Source organism: Salmo trutta, chromosome 29, assembly GCF_901001165.1.
Source record: "Salmo trutta chromosome 29, fSalTru1.1, whole genome shotgun sequence".
Lineage (NCBI taxonomy): Eukaryota > Metazoa > Chordata > Actinopteri > Salmoniformes > Salmonidae > Salmo > Salmo trutta.
The window spans coordinates 21,730,503-21,744,173 of NC_042985.1; the positions used below are offsets into that span (position 1 = coordinate 21,730,503).

General features: G+C 42.3%; 1 protein-coding gene across 1 annotated transcript; it reads right to left on the minus strand.

Moving 5' to 3' along the window:
• Positions 1 to 113: 113 nt before the first annotated feature.
• LOC115167130 (plakophilin-3) lies at positions 114 to 12,125 on the minus strand. The gene is made up of 13 exons (XM_029721238.1): positions 11,722 to 12,125; positions 9,354 to 9,442; positions 8,244 to 8,923; positions 7,977 to 8,100; positions 7,572 to 7,776; positions 4,492 to 4,666; positions 4,273 to 4,390; positions 3,703 to 3,867; positions 3,361 to 3,543; positions 3,061 to 3,214; positions 2,708 to 2,903; positions 2,506 to 2,593; positions 114 to 894 (listed from the first exon to the last, which is right to left on the minus strand). Exons 1-13 carry the CDS (start codon positions 11,945 to 11,947, stop codon positions 853 to 855), a joined length of 2,445 nt encoding a protein of 814 aa, XP_029577098.1. The 5' UTR covers positions 11,948 to 12,125; the 3' UTR covers positions 114 to 852.
• Positions 12,126 to 13,671: the final 1,546 nt, after the last annotated feature.

Consider the following 13,671-nt stretch of genomic DNA (forward strand, 5'->3'; position numbering starts at 1 on the left):
AGGGTTTACGATTAGTAACCATTATGAAACAATGTAGCACAGATCTGTGAGGGATGGGTAAGATAATGAGAAGTTTATTTTCATTCTAAAAGGATACACTGGGGACAACTGTCTGGTCATGTCAGATGCTGTTTATTGTTAGTTATTTAGGGTGAAAATAAACACAGAAGAGGCTCATTGGATGGAACAGGAAAACATTGTTTCACCATGAAGTGGAGACTGGGGTGATTAAAAGCAGGGGCTCTTTGTAATGCTCTGGTGATTATTAGTTCAAAGGGGAGTTTGGAGGGCACCCATCCTGTATCTTGTCTTTCAGTGAAGCATCCATGTACCGTAGAACTAATAACATCTAGAGGGTTATATTCACTGTATGTCTGTAGGAATGGCAGGTTGAGCCCATATGGTATCAGAGATGAAAAGAGGCATCCAATGCCTTTTACGGGATGAGTCCACTAAATCCAAACATTCACACATATGCATGCACACAGGCATGGACCACGCACACACACACACACACACACACACACACACACACACACACACACACACACACCGTCCTGAAGTGAAGATTCCTCAGTCATCCAACACACTCTCATGACAATACAAATATTAAGCTGGTAAAGCAGTCCATTTTGAAAGACCAATAAAATGTGATAAAATAAAAAATATTGAGTAAAGAAAAGCTGCTTCTCCTCCGTCCTTGGCGGCCGGTAAATACATTCCTCAGAATAATTCAGGTTCCATCAATGCATCCATTTGAGACCAGATGTGTCAGGTCATTGTGGGGGTCCTCCTGCTGGGTCTACCAGCAGGTCCAGAATATGAATCCAGTCACCGGCCAAGCCGTCTGTTCTAAATGGCCGTGTCGGTGAAGTCACACCTCGTGAACCCTTTCTGTAAAACACAAGGGAGAAGGCCACTTAGATAGAGCAGTCTGTTTTTAGAAAGGGTAAATAGTTGGCCCGGGACGATACCAGTATCACAATATTTTGTTCCATGGCAAAAATGAAAACATGAAGCAGATCAAACTCTTTGCTTCTTGAAAAACCTGCTGTATGTGAAATAGTGTGTGCTATAGCTTGGAAAATCAATACATGTGACTGGATGACAACATAATGATGTTTGTTTCCAACATTAGGGCTAAAGAAGTTAAATCCACGTTTGTTTCCTTGCCACGATACTAAATAGTATCAAATAAATATAATCACATTTTATTTGTCACATGCCCTGAATACAACAGGTGTAGACTTTACAGTGAAATGCTTACTTACGAGACCTTTCCCAACAATGCAGAGTTAAAAAGTACGAAAACATATTGCTAAATAAAAAAAGTTTATTAGTAACAGCATAAAATAACATAAGGAGTACTGGTACAAAGTCAATGTGCAGAGGTACATGCAGGCCAGTGGAGGCTGCTAAGGGGAGGACGGCTATTAATAATGGCTGGAATGGAGTCAGTGGAACGGTGTCAAACACATCAAACCTGGTTTCCATATGGTTGATACCATTCCATTGGATCCATTTCAGCCATTATAATGAGCCATCCTCCCCTCAGCAGCCTCCACTGATGTAGGTAGGGTAAAAGTGAATACATTTTTTTATAAAGGTGTCAATGTAAATAGTCCAGGTAGCCAGTATATTAACTGTTTAGCAATCTTATGGTTTGGGTGTGGAAGATGATCAGGAGCCTTTTGGTCCCAGACGCTCTTGTACCACTTGCTGTGAGGTAGAGAGAACAGTCTATGACAATTTTTCACGATTCTGGTATCGTCCCGGCCCCAGTAAACAGGCCTAAATATTCTACAGTGTGAAGAGGGCACGTAGAAGGGACAAACAGTGTTTACAAGTGTCAACTGAAGATTGTTTTTTCTCTGTGCAAAATATCCGACAGCCATTATCTTGCAAGAGACAATCAATGGCTGCTCCCAGCATCCCACTGCCAGATTCCAAACATACCAAGGGACAAGACACTGCACTACAAACTCAAGTAGCACTATAGCACAGAGGAGAGGACCGTCCAGTTACCAACCACCAAGCCAACGTGTTTTACTGGTCCTGTTCAATAAACCCCAAAACAACTCAAGCAAAGAAAACCATGATATAAAAGCTAGTCTAAATATATAACCGATAACAGATAACTAGATTGTATAAACTTGAACTGATAACTGTAGTATCTGCACAGAATGAGGATTCCTAAGGGCCACAAGAAAAATTCACTTCCATGAAAATGTAATAATTAAAAGCTTTAGTGAAAATATTTAAATTTGCTGTGCCAAAGAACTATGGGGGATATCAGTGAATCCAGGGGAGGGGGACGGGAGAATGCTGAGAACTGAGAAAAAAAAGAGTTAGACTAACCATTAGAGGCCATAAAGAAAATAAAGAACCATCTGGACCAAGACAAGAGGTTAGAGGGCCATGCACAATGGAGGAGGCTAACGACCCCCCTTCCTGCTCTCCAATCCCATCTATCACAATGTCTATGTTAAATGGTGTTAGCCTCACCTGTTTATAATCTTTATGCAGCTTGTTGTACTGGAACATGTTGAAGAGTACCGTGGAAGCAGCCTTGGCAGCCTTCAGCATCCCTGAGCTATAGAAGGAGAGAAACATAGTCAAACAACAGGAGCCAGACAGTAAATTGGAAATAAAAAGCAGACACAATGAATAACAAAACCAAGAACACTGACAGACAAGATTCACTAACCTGCTGTTGTGGGAAGACTTGATTGCAACAAGTTTGGGGAGTCCATCAAAGAAGGTGATGTCTCTCGCTGCCAGTGAGTTGCCTGCAACCAGGTTGTTGAGGGTCCCACATATGTTGACCACCACTTCACCAGAGGGTTCCTTCTGGTGGCCATCACTGGGGAGCTTGGTCACCAGAACGTTCACTAACTTCGTAGCTGGAGGTCAGAAGGGTGAGATGTAGCCATTCTTTAAAGTCTCCTTATAAGGGGAATTACTGTGATTAATATGCATGGAATGGATGGATACAAGGTTGTGGGCAGGAGAGACAGAGGTAGAAATGAACAGTGTGGGGTACTGGGGGTTGAGTCTCACCCATGTCGTCCTTGTTTCTGCTGTGTCGGGACAGGTTCCTCAGGAGGCCAGTGAGGGAACGCATCTCCTGGTCGCTTTGTGTCTGCAGGAGGTCCAGCACCACAGGCAGCATCCGCTCCTGCTCTAAAGCCACCCAACTCAGCACTGACGCCCACTGATACACAAGGAGGAAGGGGAATTCAACACTAGTGTTGAGTACATTTTCAGTTGAACTGTAAATCTGAATGAAGCATAAGTAGCCTGTCATGATGAAAGTGATGGCTAGGTCAGCCCGTGGGGGAGAGGAGGGGTGGGACCTACCCTGGTCTCTCCGGCTGTGATGTTCTGCAGGGCGCCTGCTGCAGCCTCTCGTGTTGCCGTGTTGGTCTCATGGTGCTGCAGCACACGGTTATACAGCCCCACCACCTGGGGGTGCCACAGCCACTCCGCCCCCTTCGGCTGCTTAGCCACCTCTGAGAAGGTGGACAGTTCCTGGTTCCGTCGCTATAGAGATCAGGGGGAGAGATTCATTACAGAAAAAACATATCATGGTCCCATATCCATCAGGAATGTATGACGACATACTGTACATGTTTCAGTGTCTTGACGTTTAGCCATAATTTGATATTTCCTTTGGTTTTGCCTTGTGTAATTGACACCTACCTCTTTTGCCTTCTTGCTCTGTGGGGTGAAACAGCCAATGGACTCAGTCTCAGTAGTGGCTCTGGCCCGCGTAGGCCCCTCCAGTCGCAGTAGGGTTGAGGAAGGGATCTCACTGTACAGCTGATAAGACAGGTTCCTCAGGACACCCACTGCATTCTCTACACCCTGCAGGCACATACAAAGATGGAGGTAGGGGGGAAGAGAGAGAAGGAGAGAGCAAGAGAGAGAGAGGGAGAGGTGTGAGATGGAAACACTGGTGGCCATTGTGTCTCTCAGAGCAGCCTGCGTTACATAAGGCACAGCAGATAGGCCACAGCATGACCAGTCTGGCTGTCTGGTAGATAATGCAAACAGTACCACTAATGATGAACTGTACAGATACTTTGATTGGCTCTCACTCTACCCCAGCTGAACCAATGAGTTGCTGAAGCCTATAGTAGTTAAGATCAAATCAAATGAGATATTAAATCAGGGAAAAGGGTTTGACCTGAAAGAACATGCCCAGAAAAATAATCAAGTTGTGAAAGAAACACACAATAATGTGACATAGGTAGAACAGTTGAGGTGTACTTTGTCCTCTGCTTTCTCATCCTGAAGGGAGTTCTGGATGTAGGCCACCAGAGAGTCCACCAGCCCTCGCATGTCTCTCATCTGCTGCCTCGTCCTCTCATTCACTGAGCTCAGGTTCCTGAACAGAGGAAGAGAGTACAGAGAAGTTGTATACAGTACATGTATCAGTCCGTGTACAGTGTGTATGTATACAACATGTAGGCAGATAGGTATAGCTACCTCAGGCAGCCTGTGGTGTTGTAGAAGATGTCTGCCTCAGATGGACTCTGACGGATCAGCTCTGAATCTCCACCACTGCACAGGGGCACCAGCACCCTCTCTGTGAGCTCACTCAATGTCTCTCTGGCCAACCTCTCCTTCAGACTCTCCTTAGAGGACATGTTCCACAGAATACCTGCAGGACAGACAGAGGAGAGAGAGGGTCTATTGAACCACTCCGTCGGATACACAAAAACGGCCTCTATGACCAGGATAGAGTGTGTGCTGATAACCTGACATCCAAATGATTTAACTTCAATAGGTCTAAATAATCACTATTATCACAGTGGGATTCATGTCATATGATGCCAAAGTAAACTCTTGGGAGCCTATTTTCTATGTGGCCAATACATAATATCTGATGTATCAATATCTAATCACATGTTATTTTGTCACATGCGCCAAATACAACAGGTGTAGACCTTACAGAGAAATGCTTACTTAGAAGCTCTTAACCAACAATGCAGTTTTAAGAAAATAAAAAGTGTTAGGACAGTATTTACTAAAATAAACTGAAATAAAAAAATAATTTAAATAAAAAATAAGACAAATTGAAAAAATAACAAATAATTAAGGAGCAACAAAAAAGTAACAGTAGCAAGGCTATATACAGGGGGTACCGGTCCAGAGTCAATCTGCGGGGGCAGTGGTTAGTCGAGGTAATTGAGGTAATATGTACATGTAGGTAGAGGTAAAGTGACTATGCATGGATAATAAACAGAAAGTAGCAGCAGCGTAAAAATGAGGGTGGGGGGTACAATGCTAATAGTCCGGGTATTGACATGCATATTATTAATATTAGCTCTCTGTGTACATCCAAGGCCCAGCCGTGCTGCCCTTTTCTGAGCCAATTGCAATTTTCCTAAGTCCTTTTTTGTGGCACCTGACCATATGACTGAACAGTAGTCAAGGTGTGACAAAACTAGGGCCTGTAGGACCTGCCTTGTTAATAGTGTTGTTAAGATGGCAGAGCATTGCTTTATTATAGACAGACTTCTCCCCATCTTAGCTACTACTGCATCAATATGTTTGACCATGACAGTTTACAATCTAGGGTTACTCCAAGCAGTTTTAGTCATCTCAACTCGCTCAATTTCCACAAGATTTAGTTGAGGTTTAGGGTTTAGTGAGTGTTTTGTTCCAAATACAATGCTTTTAGTTTCAGAAATATTTAGGGCTAACTTATTCCTTACCATCCACTCTGAAACTAACTGCAGCTCTTTGTTGAGTGTTGCAGTCATTTCAGTCGCTGTCGTAGCTAACGTGTATAATGTTGAGTCATCTGCATACATAGACACTCTGGCTTTACTCAAAGTCAGTGGCATGTCGTTAGTAAAAATTGAAAAAAGCAAGGGGCCTAAACAGCTACCTTGGGGAAATCCTGATTCTAACTGGATTATATTTGAGTGGCTTCCATTAAAGAACACCCTCTGTGTTCTGTTAGATAAGTAACTCTTTATCCACATTATAGCAGGGGGTGTAAAGCCATAACACATACATTTTTCCAGCAGCAGACTATGACTGATAATGTCAAAAGCTGCACTGAAGTCTAACAAGACAGCCCCCACAATAATTTTATCATCAATTTCTCTCAGCCAATCATCAGTCATTTGTGTAAGTGCTATGCTTGTTGAGTGTCCTTCCCTATAAGCATGCTGAAATTCTGTTGTCAATTAATTTACTGTGAAATTGCATTGTATGTCACGGTTGTCGTCGGTGAAGGAGGACCAAAACACAGCAGGTACGTGTATGCTCATTTTGATGATTTATTAACTTCAAAAAATGAATACAAAAATAACAAACACGAGAAATGAACGAACGAACGACAACAAACAGTCTGGCAAAGCCTAAGCTCAACACAGAACAATTACCCACAAATAACAACCACAAACACACCCTAATATATGGGACTCTCAATCAAAGGCAGATAGACAACACCTGCCTTCAACTGAGAGTCCCAACCCCAATCAACACAACATAGAAACACACTCACCAGACTAGACATAGAAATACATAAACATAGACTATAAACCAAAACCCCGGAAATACTAAATCAAACACCCTTTAACCAAACACACCACCCTGAACCACATAAAACAAATACCCTCTGTCACGTCCTGACCAAACTACAATACTAATTAACCCTTATACTGGCCAGGACGTGACATTGTATTTGGTCAAAAAAAATTGAAGTTTACTAAGGGTTTACTAAGGGTTGGTAACAGGCCGGTCGGCTATTTGAGCCAGTAAAGGGGGCTTTACTATTTTTGGGTAGCGGAATGACTTTAGCTTCCCTCCAGGCCTGAGGGCACATGCTCTCCAGTAGGCTTAAATTGAAGATGTGGCAAATAGGAGTGGCAATATCGTCTGCTATTATCCTCAGTAATTTTCCATCTAGATTGTCAGACCCCGGTGGCTTGTCATTGTTGATAGACAACAATCATTTTTTCACCTCTTCCACACTGACTTTACGGAATTCAAAAGTACAATTCTTGTCTTTCATAATTTGGTCCGATATACTTGGATATGTAGTGTCAGCATTTGTTGCCGGCATGTCATCCCTACGTTTGCTTATCTTGCCAATGAAAAAGTAATTAAAATAGTTTGCAATATCAGTGGGCTTTGTGATGAATGAGCAATCTGATTTAATAAACAAAGGAGCCGAGTTGGCTTTATTTCCCCAAAATGTAATTTGTCTGGACTTCTCAAAGCCGTAGAAACATTCACACAGTAGCAATGTTATTCATAAAACTGATAGGATATTGATATTGGTTAGAAAAAAGCAAATGGCATTGATATAGATTTTCCATATCGGTGTCCATCACTACTAAAAATATATTCTATTTGGGATTAAAACTTTATTAACTTTATGTTGGACTCTAATTGAAAGAAAGTGTTTGTTTGAATCTCTGATTGGGGACATGTCACTTTGACTGTTTTGCTTTTGTTGCTCTCATACCGACACAGTATTTCCTTGAACTTTAAAATTGTAACTTAGTTTGAGATTCAAGCTGATTGTTAAAGTATATAGATGATCTTACCAGTGACGTTCTTGCGAAGCTCCTCATCTGGTTCGTTTAGGACACTGATGAGCTTGGCTATTCCCCCAGCCTCAATGAGGGCCGCCTTGTTGTCCATGTTCTCATAGATGAGGTTGCGTGTAGCACCTGTAGCGTTGCGCTGGACCTCCTGGCTGTCACTGCTGAAGAGCTGCACCAGGGCTGGAACACCCTTCAGCAGACGCACCTGTAGACAGGGTGGGCCAGTCTATATGACTATCAGGCTGACTTACTAAGCCATAACAAGACAACAAATTATATATTACAATGGATTTTTGATAAGAGCATGGAGAACTCAGTTTAGTTTAAACAGTAGGGCTGTAAATTCCATTTTGGGCAATGAAGTATGTTACTGTAAATGGCTATTTATTGAGAAGGATCTGTTACCTGGTTCTTGGCATCACTGCTATGGTAACATTGGTGCTGGATGTAGGCTGCTCCCAGCACCTGCATGGCTGTGTCGGACATGGAGAGATAGTTGACCGCGGTGGGCATGTCTAAACTGTGCATTCTGTCCACAAACACCAGGGAGGAAAAGGAGAGTGAGGTTAATCAGAAACCTATAACAGTTATGTAAGAAGAACAGAATGTACCTAGGGCTGCGTTTGTCCGTCTGATATTGCAGGAGATTTGAACAGCCCACGCATCTCTCACCCTCCGAGTTTCTCGTTGCTGTCAGCTGAATCCCTGCCCCCATCAGGCACGTCCGTGTCTTTCCCCACACTCTTCCTGCTGTGCAAGGAGGCCGGTCGGGGCAGGGAGTTCTGGTACTGACCCCAGCCTCCGCACACACTGCCACTGCCCCCGCCAGACACCTGCTGCCACTGCTGCAGCCCCGACGCTGAGCTCAGATGTTGCTGCTGCTGCTGTTGTCTGTTGTTGATGCGACTAATGGTACAGTGGGCGGGGCCTCTGTAGGAGTGCTGGTAAAATGGCTCCGCCTCTCTCCACCCACCGCTACCACCTCCCGCCAGGGTTCCACTGAGGGTGCGCCTCATCGTTGCTGGAGCAGGTATACCTTCACCGTGATAGGAGTGGAACTCTATTGCCATGCCATCCCGGGCCACCCAGCTGGCCACTGGGTTGGGCTGCTGGTGGGGCAGGGTGAGCAGGCCTCCCACACCCTGGACCACTGCCTCTTGGTCAGCCTGACAAACTGATCTGGACCTGGTGGTCCTCGTCTGGCTGGTCTGGTAGTCACCCAGCTGGATGTCGTCATGGTGGAGGTAGTCAGTGTTGACTGGAGGCTGGCTGATTCTGTATCTGGGTCCTAACTCCACCGCTGAGCGAGACGAGTACCCACCTCCCAAGTACTGCTGAGATACCGGGGGCATCTAGAGGACATACAGAAAGGACACTGTTACACTAAACTATCTACACTATAATAATCCCCAAAAAGCAAACATTGGCCAAACTGTCTAGTCTAAAAATGAGGTAATGGGTAAGATGTTTTTAGACTCTTTGGGCAGTAGAATCCTGTCCAGAGATTTTTGTTTCTGTGTCTCATCTAAACATAGTTATGGTAGGATCCTGTGAAATACTGCATGTATGTGCTGTGAGGGTGCAGCTGTGAAGTGTGTCACTGTGGCAGGACTGTGGAGCTTCTTTTTTTAACACATATCTCTTCTGGTTTAGATAAGGGACAAAGGTAGCATGGTAATCAGATAGAAAAGCAGGACTTTGGGGCTATTAGATTAGGGTTATCATGAAGGCAAAAATAAACACAACTAAACATGAGAAAATATGAAGTCCTACAGTACTCACCTTCATGGTCCTGCTCCCTGTGTTATACACCATTGACTTAGAGCTGAATCCGGGGTTGTACGTGTTATATCTCATTGTGCCACCATGGTCTACATGTGGATAGAGAAAGACTTTGTCTTAGACAGAGAATGCAACCACAACTTTCTCCTGAGATTACAACTTCGTAATTAGTCTAATTACATATTAATGAAGCTATAATGTGTCTTGCAAGGCACCTGTTCTTGTTATCAAAAAAAAGTGTGACAAATGATGACTCTGATTAGCTTCTTGCCACTTGCTTTGCTATTTGGACTCATGGTTACTATGTTTGTGCATGAGAAAACAACAACTATATCAGCCTCAGCTGTACACCAAGACAAGCAGCAAACATTTAAAAATGTAAACACACACCCAGGGAGATATTGCACAATAATACCTCATGTTTTAGAGGGGATTAGCCTAAAACTAATCACTGTACTGAGATATAGAAACATTGAGGGAAGAAACAAGCTAATGTTGGACTAAGCAAGCAGGGTAGTATACCTTTGGGAGACTCTTTGTTTAGTGAGAGAGTGCATAACAGGACATAAAAATCACATTTTCTTAATGTGTATACAAGCACTGTATGTTTTGACTGTATAACCATGGCAACAGTGTGATAATATGATGTTGTAAGTCATTTGAGACAGTATTATCTATAGCCCCCTGTTGAGTTTGAATAGGAGTTGCCATAACATAATTTATTGTCAAATAAACTATGCATTATATTCCCAATATCCCCTCCATTATGAGTTTTACTTACACACACATACACACACACGAATATGATCAATTGTTGGGAATGTACTTCATTGCTGAGTGAAATAGGCCTACTATCACTGTATGTTTTCAATCAAAAAAACCTTTCTTAATTAGTTTATAACAGCACTATAATTAACAGTATAGTTTTCCCAACACATGTTGTCTGCCTTCTCATTGCAAAACACAGGCAGCTGACTGATTTATGTGTTGGTTTCACGTAGTTCTTTCTGAGACGCCATCTGACTACAATATCCAACCCAACCCACTCAACCTTGTCCAAAATAGAACATGAGCTGAGCAGCTTGGTGCTACTGATAACCCATTCTGAAGAGCTGAATGTATGGAACATTCGTGTCCAACCATCAGAGGGTCCCACTTTTTTAATCAGAGCTTTATGTTATCAATATCCCCCATGACTAGCAGTTCAAAACTACCATTATACTTTATCATATTATACTGTATTGTGCATCATTTCCCTCCCCAATCCTGTCAAAAAATGACGTCATAAAGTGTCAACTATCCAAAATTGACCTGTTCAAAACATTGCCCACTAAACTAGCTACCTGAGGATATCATTCTAGTGGTAAAAAAATAAACATTCTCCAACTGTGTAACCATTTTGAGGAATCCAGCTAAATATTCCTTTTATTAGTATTGGGCATGAAATAATCTTTAAAAGTGTTAAATCAGTCAGCACAAGGATCAAACGCTCTGAGACTAAATACTACCCTTTTCTTCAATAATTAGCTGAGTTTATCTTCTGTCACTTATGAGCCATGTGACTGTTACTTGTTCATACTGTATAGGCATCAAAATTCTGCTAAAATCTAAAGCCTTGGGTGTGACAGCCTTGTAAGGTGTGAATGAGGAACCCATGAAAAGGAATGTGTCACTCACATAATATGGTTCATTACCACATGCAGTGATATTCCCTGGCTGTTACTAAATGTTATGCTTTTTCAGAATATCACATCTTCTGTGTAAAAGCATCTGTGTATAAATAACATTTTATATACAGAATTACTGTTTGACATGTGTGAGGACCATTGGTCAGATCACTCAGATGTGTTACCTTGCCCCTGCATGTTATGAAATACCTGCAGGGCTGCATTTTTATGGCATGTAGGAGAGAGTAATATAGCCTAGATGGGGGGTTGGAGGTGGTCTAACGGGAAACCGCTGTATCTTAATATGACTACTCACACCACACTATAAACCCTTAACCCCATCTGGTACCAGCAAGACCAGTCTGCCAAGACAAGGACTAGTTTCACTGATTAGAATGCAATAATAATCAATCAATATTGACAAGTCTTTAGGCTACCAATGATAGAATGAACCTGTACATGTTTTGTACGTCAAAGGAAAACTGATCATAGTATATTTGGACTGGATTTGTGTTGAAAGAGTAGGGTTGAGCCATCTTCCATAAGGGTGTAATTTAAAGAATTCCCAAACTTTTTTCATTAGTATTTGGTCTGGTCTACACACAGCTGGTAATTCATGTGTGCTTTTAAATTGAAAAACAAATGCCTCACATTTATTTCTAAAATGGGACACAGGCTAAAACGTAAAATAAGTTGCCCACCTGGGGAAATGCAGTTCGAGCCGTTCAGCCGTGTGAGGGATGAAGACCTCTTTTCGGCGAGGCGCAAATGGACTTGTTGTTGAACCCTCTTAGCCCTTTCCACCTCGTCCATTATGGAACCCCTCGGTCCCAACTGCACATCGGACGGGACTGCATAAGTGGTGACCGCGGTGTTGGGCTGTAGGGCGGACAGAAAGCAGCTCTCTGAAGCAACGGTCGCACTCATTGCGATAACCACAAATTGAAACAATCCTTTAAAATTGACAAAGGACAATCAAATAGAGTCCCTAGTTCGTTATTATGTGTAAATGACGCCAGCTCCTATGTATAAAGTGGCAGACTCATGCACTCAATAATTCCCAAAGTCACACAGACCACCCTGCTACACTTCTTTCTGAACTTGTGCTTGCCTCCTCCAGCCAAACACTAGGAGTTATTTGATGTCACGCAGTCTCACATTGGCAATACATAGCCTACTGCAGCAGCTGCAGCAAAATACACTAGGAGAATGTTTAAATTTAAGCTGGAATCCTTAGTTGCAACATACATTTTTGAAAATAAATTAAAGGAACTGTTCCAGTGAAAATTGAAATGGTAAAAGTTCACATTCTGTTAACTCATATGTTGTTGACTTATTCTATCCTCGTATAAACTCGTATTTGTGGCCAAAGCATAAAACACTTCAAAAACCCCACCTTAAAGTTGTAGGCTCTCAATGCTTGCCAATCAGCGGTCTACTGGCATGATTATTTTTAATGACCGGTATATGCCCACAATATTCTGTTGTTGGGGTACACTCTCACGATTTCAACACAGGAAACTAAACTATTTCAGTCATATTGTAATTGATTATAGGTAATATGCAAAATAAATCTGGAAACAAACACTGTATAGCCTCAAAACGTTTTTAAAACTATACTTTTGAGGTCGTGTATGGTCAGAGGCAGGCAGCGTACTGTATTATCTTGTTTTTCCCTCACTACTGAATTGATGTGAATTAAATTTAAGTTATTAATTAGCCTATTAATTAGCTATGAAAAGACAGGACATCATTTGAGACCATGTCATCTCCTTCTGAACCAACATTGCATACCTTACCATCTTTGACCCATGCCCAGGTTTAGGTACCTAATGTACATGGTACAGCGTGGTGCAAGATACAATAAGATACTCACAAGGCATACATGTATCATTATCCCATCAGATAATCCAAACACCCCAACATAGTCAGATTCAGGGACTCACCATCACAATAGGTTTTAGTATCATTTGCCAGAGTGTTTAAAATATTTTCTGTCTTCTTTCAGTATTCCTTCTACCTTCAGTTAGCTCTAGTCCGTCTGTTCTCTTTTCCTGAAATCTCAGGTCTTTTAGGGAGGTGGTGGTTTTAGACTAAGGAGTGCTGACCTTTCAGGGCTCACCCCTGATTTAACCCTTCCCTAATACTCCACGCCCTGGCCTGACTTAGATGAAGATGGGAGTATGGGATAGTGATAAAGACGGAGAGAAAGATGTGTCAAAGAGGAGAGGCTAGGTTAGAAGTGAAGATGTGATGTGAGATCATATTTAAACCAAATGTGTCTAAATGAATCACAAACTGTCAGGGCCCAAAATTGTTATAGTGATATCAATGGGTTTGATGTCAGTGCACTGGTTCTGTTTGGGGAAGATTTTGTATGAGTGTGTGGTTAGATCAGAGGGTTAAAAGTGTTGACCTTAGTATAGCCTGCACTGTATGTCATTAACTTTCTCTCATGAACAGGCTGCTGTCATTGATTATGTAGTCAATCAATCAATCAAATGTATTTATAAAGCCCTTCTTACATCAGCTGTTGTCACAAAGTGGTGTACAGAAACCCAGCCTAAAACCCCAAACAGCAAGCAATGCAGGTGTAGAAGCACAGTGGCTAGGAAAAACTCCCTAGAAAGGCCGGAACCTAGGAAGAAACC

Excerpts from the sequence above, each read along its gene's own strand:
- LOC115167130 (XM_029721238.1), bottom strand. The coding sequence starts at position 11,947 with ATGAGTGCGACCGTTGCTTCAGAGAGCTGCTTTCTGTCCGCCCTACAG. Across the intron at positions 8,924-9,353 it reads CAGGGAGCAGGACCATGAAG|ATGCCCCCGGTATCTCAGCA; the intron begins GTGAGTACTGTA and ends TATGTCCTCTAG. Across the intron at positions 3,215-3,360 it reads TCACAGCCGGAGAGACCAGG|TGGGCGTCAGTGCTGAGTTG; the intron begins GTAGGTCCCACC and ends CTTGTGTATCAG.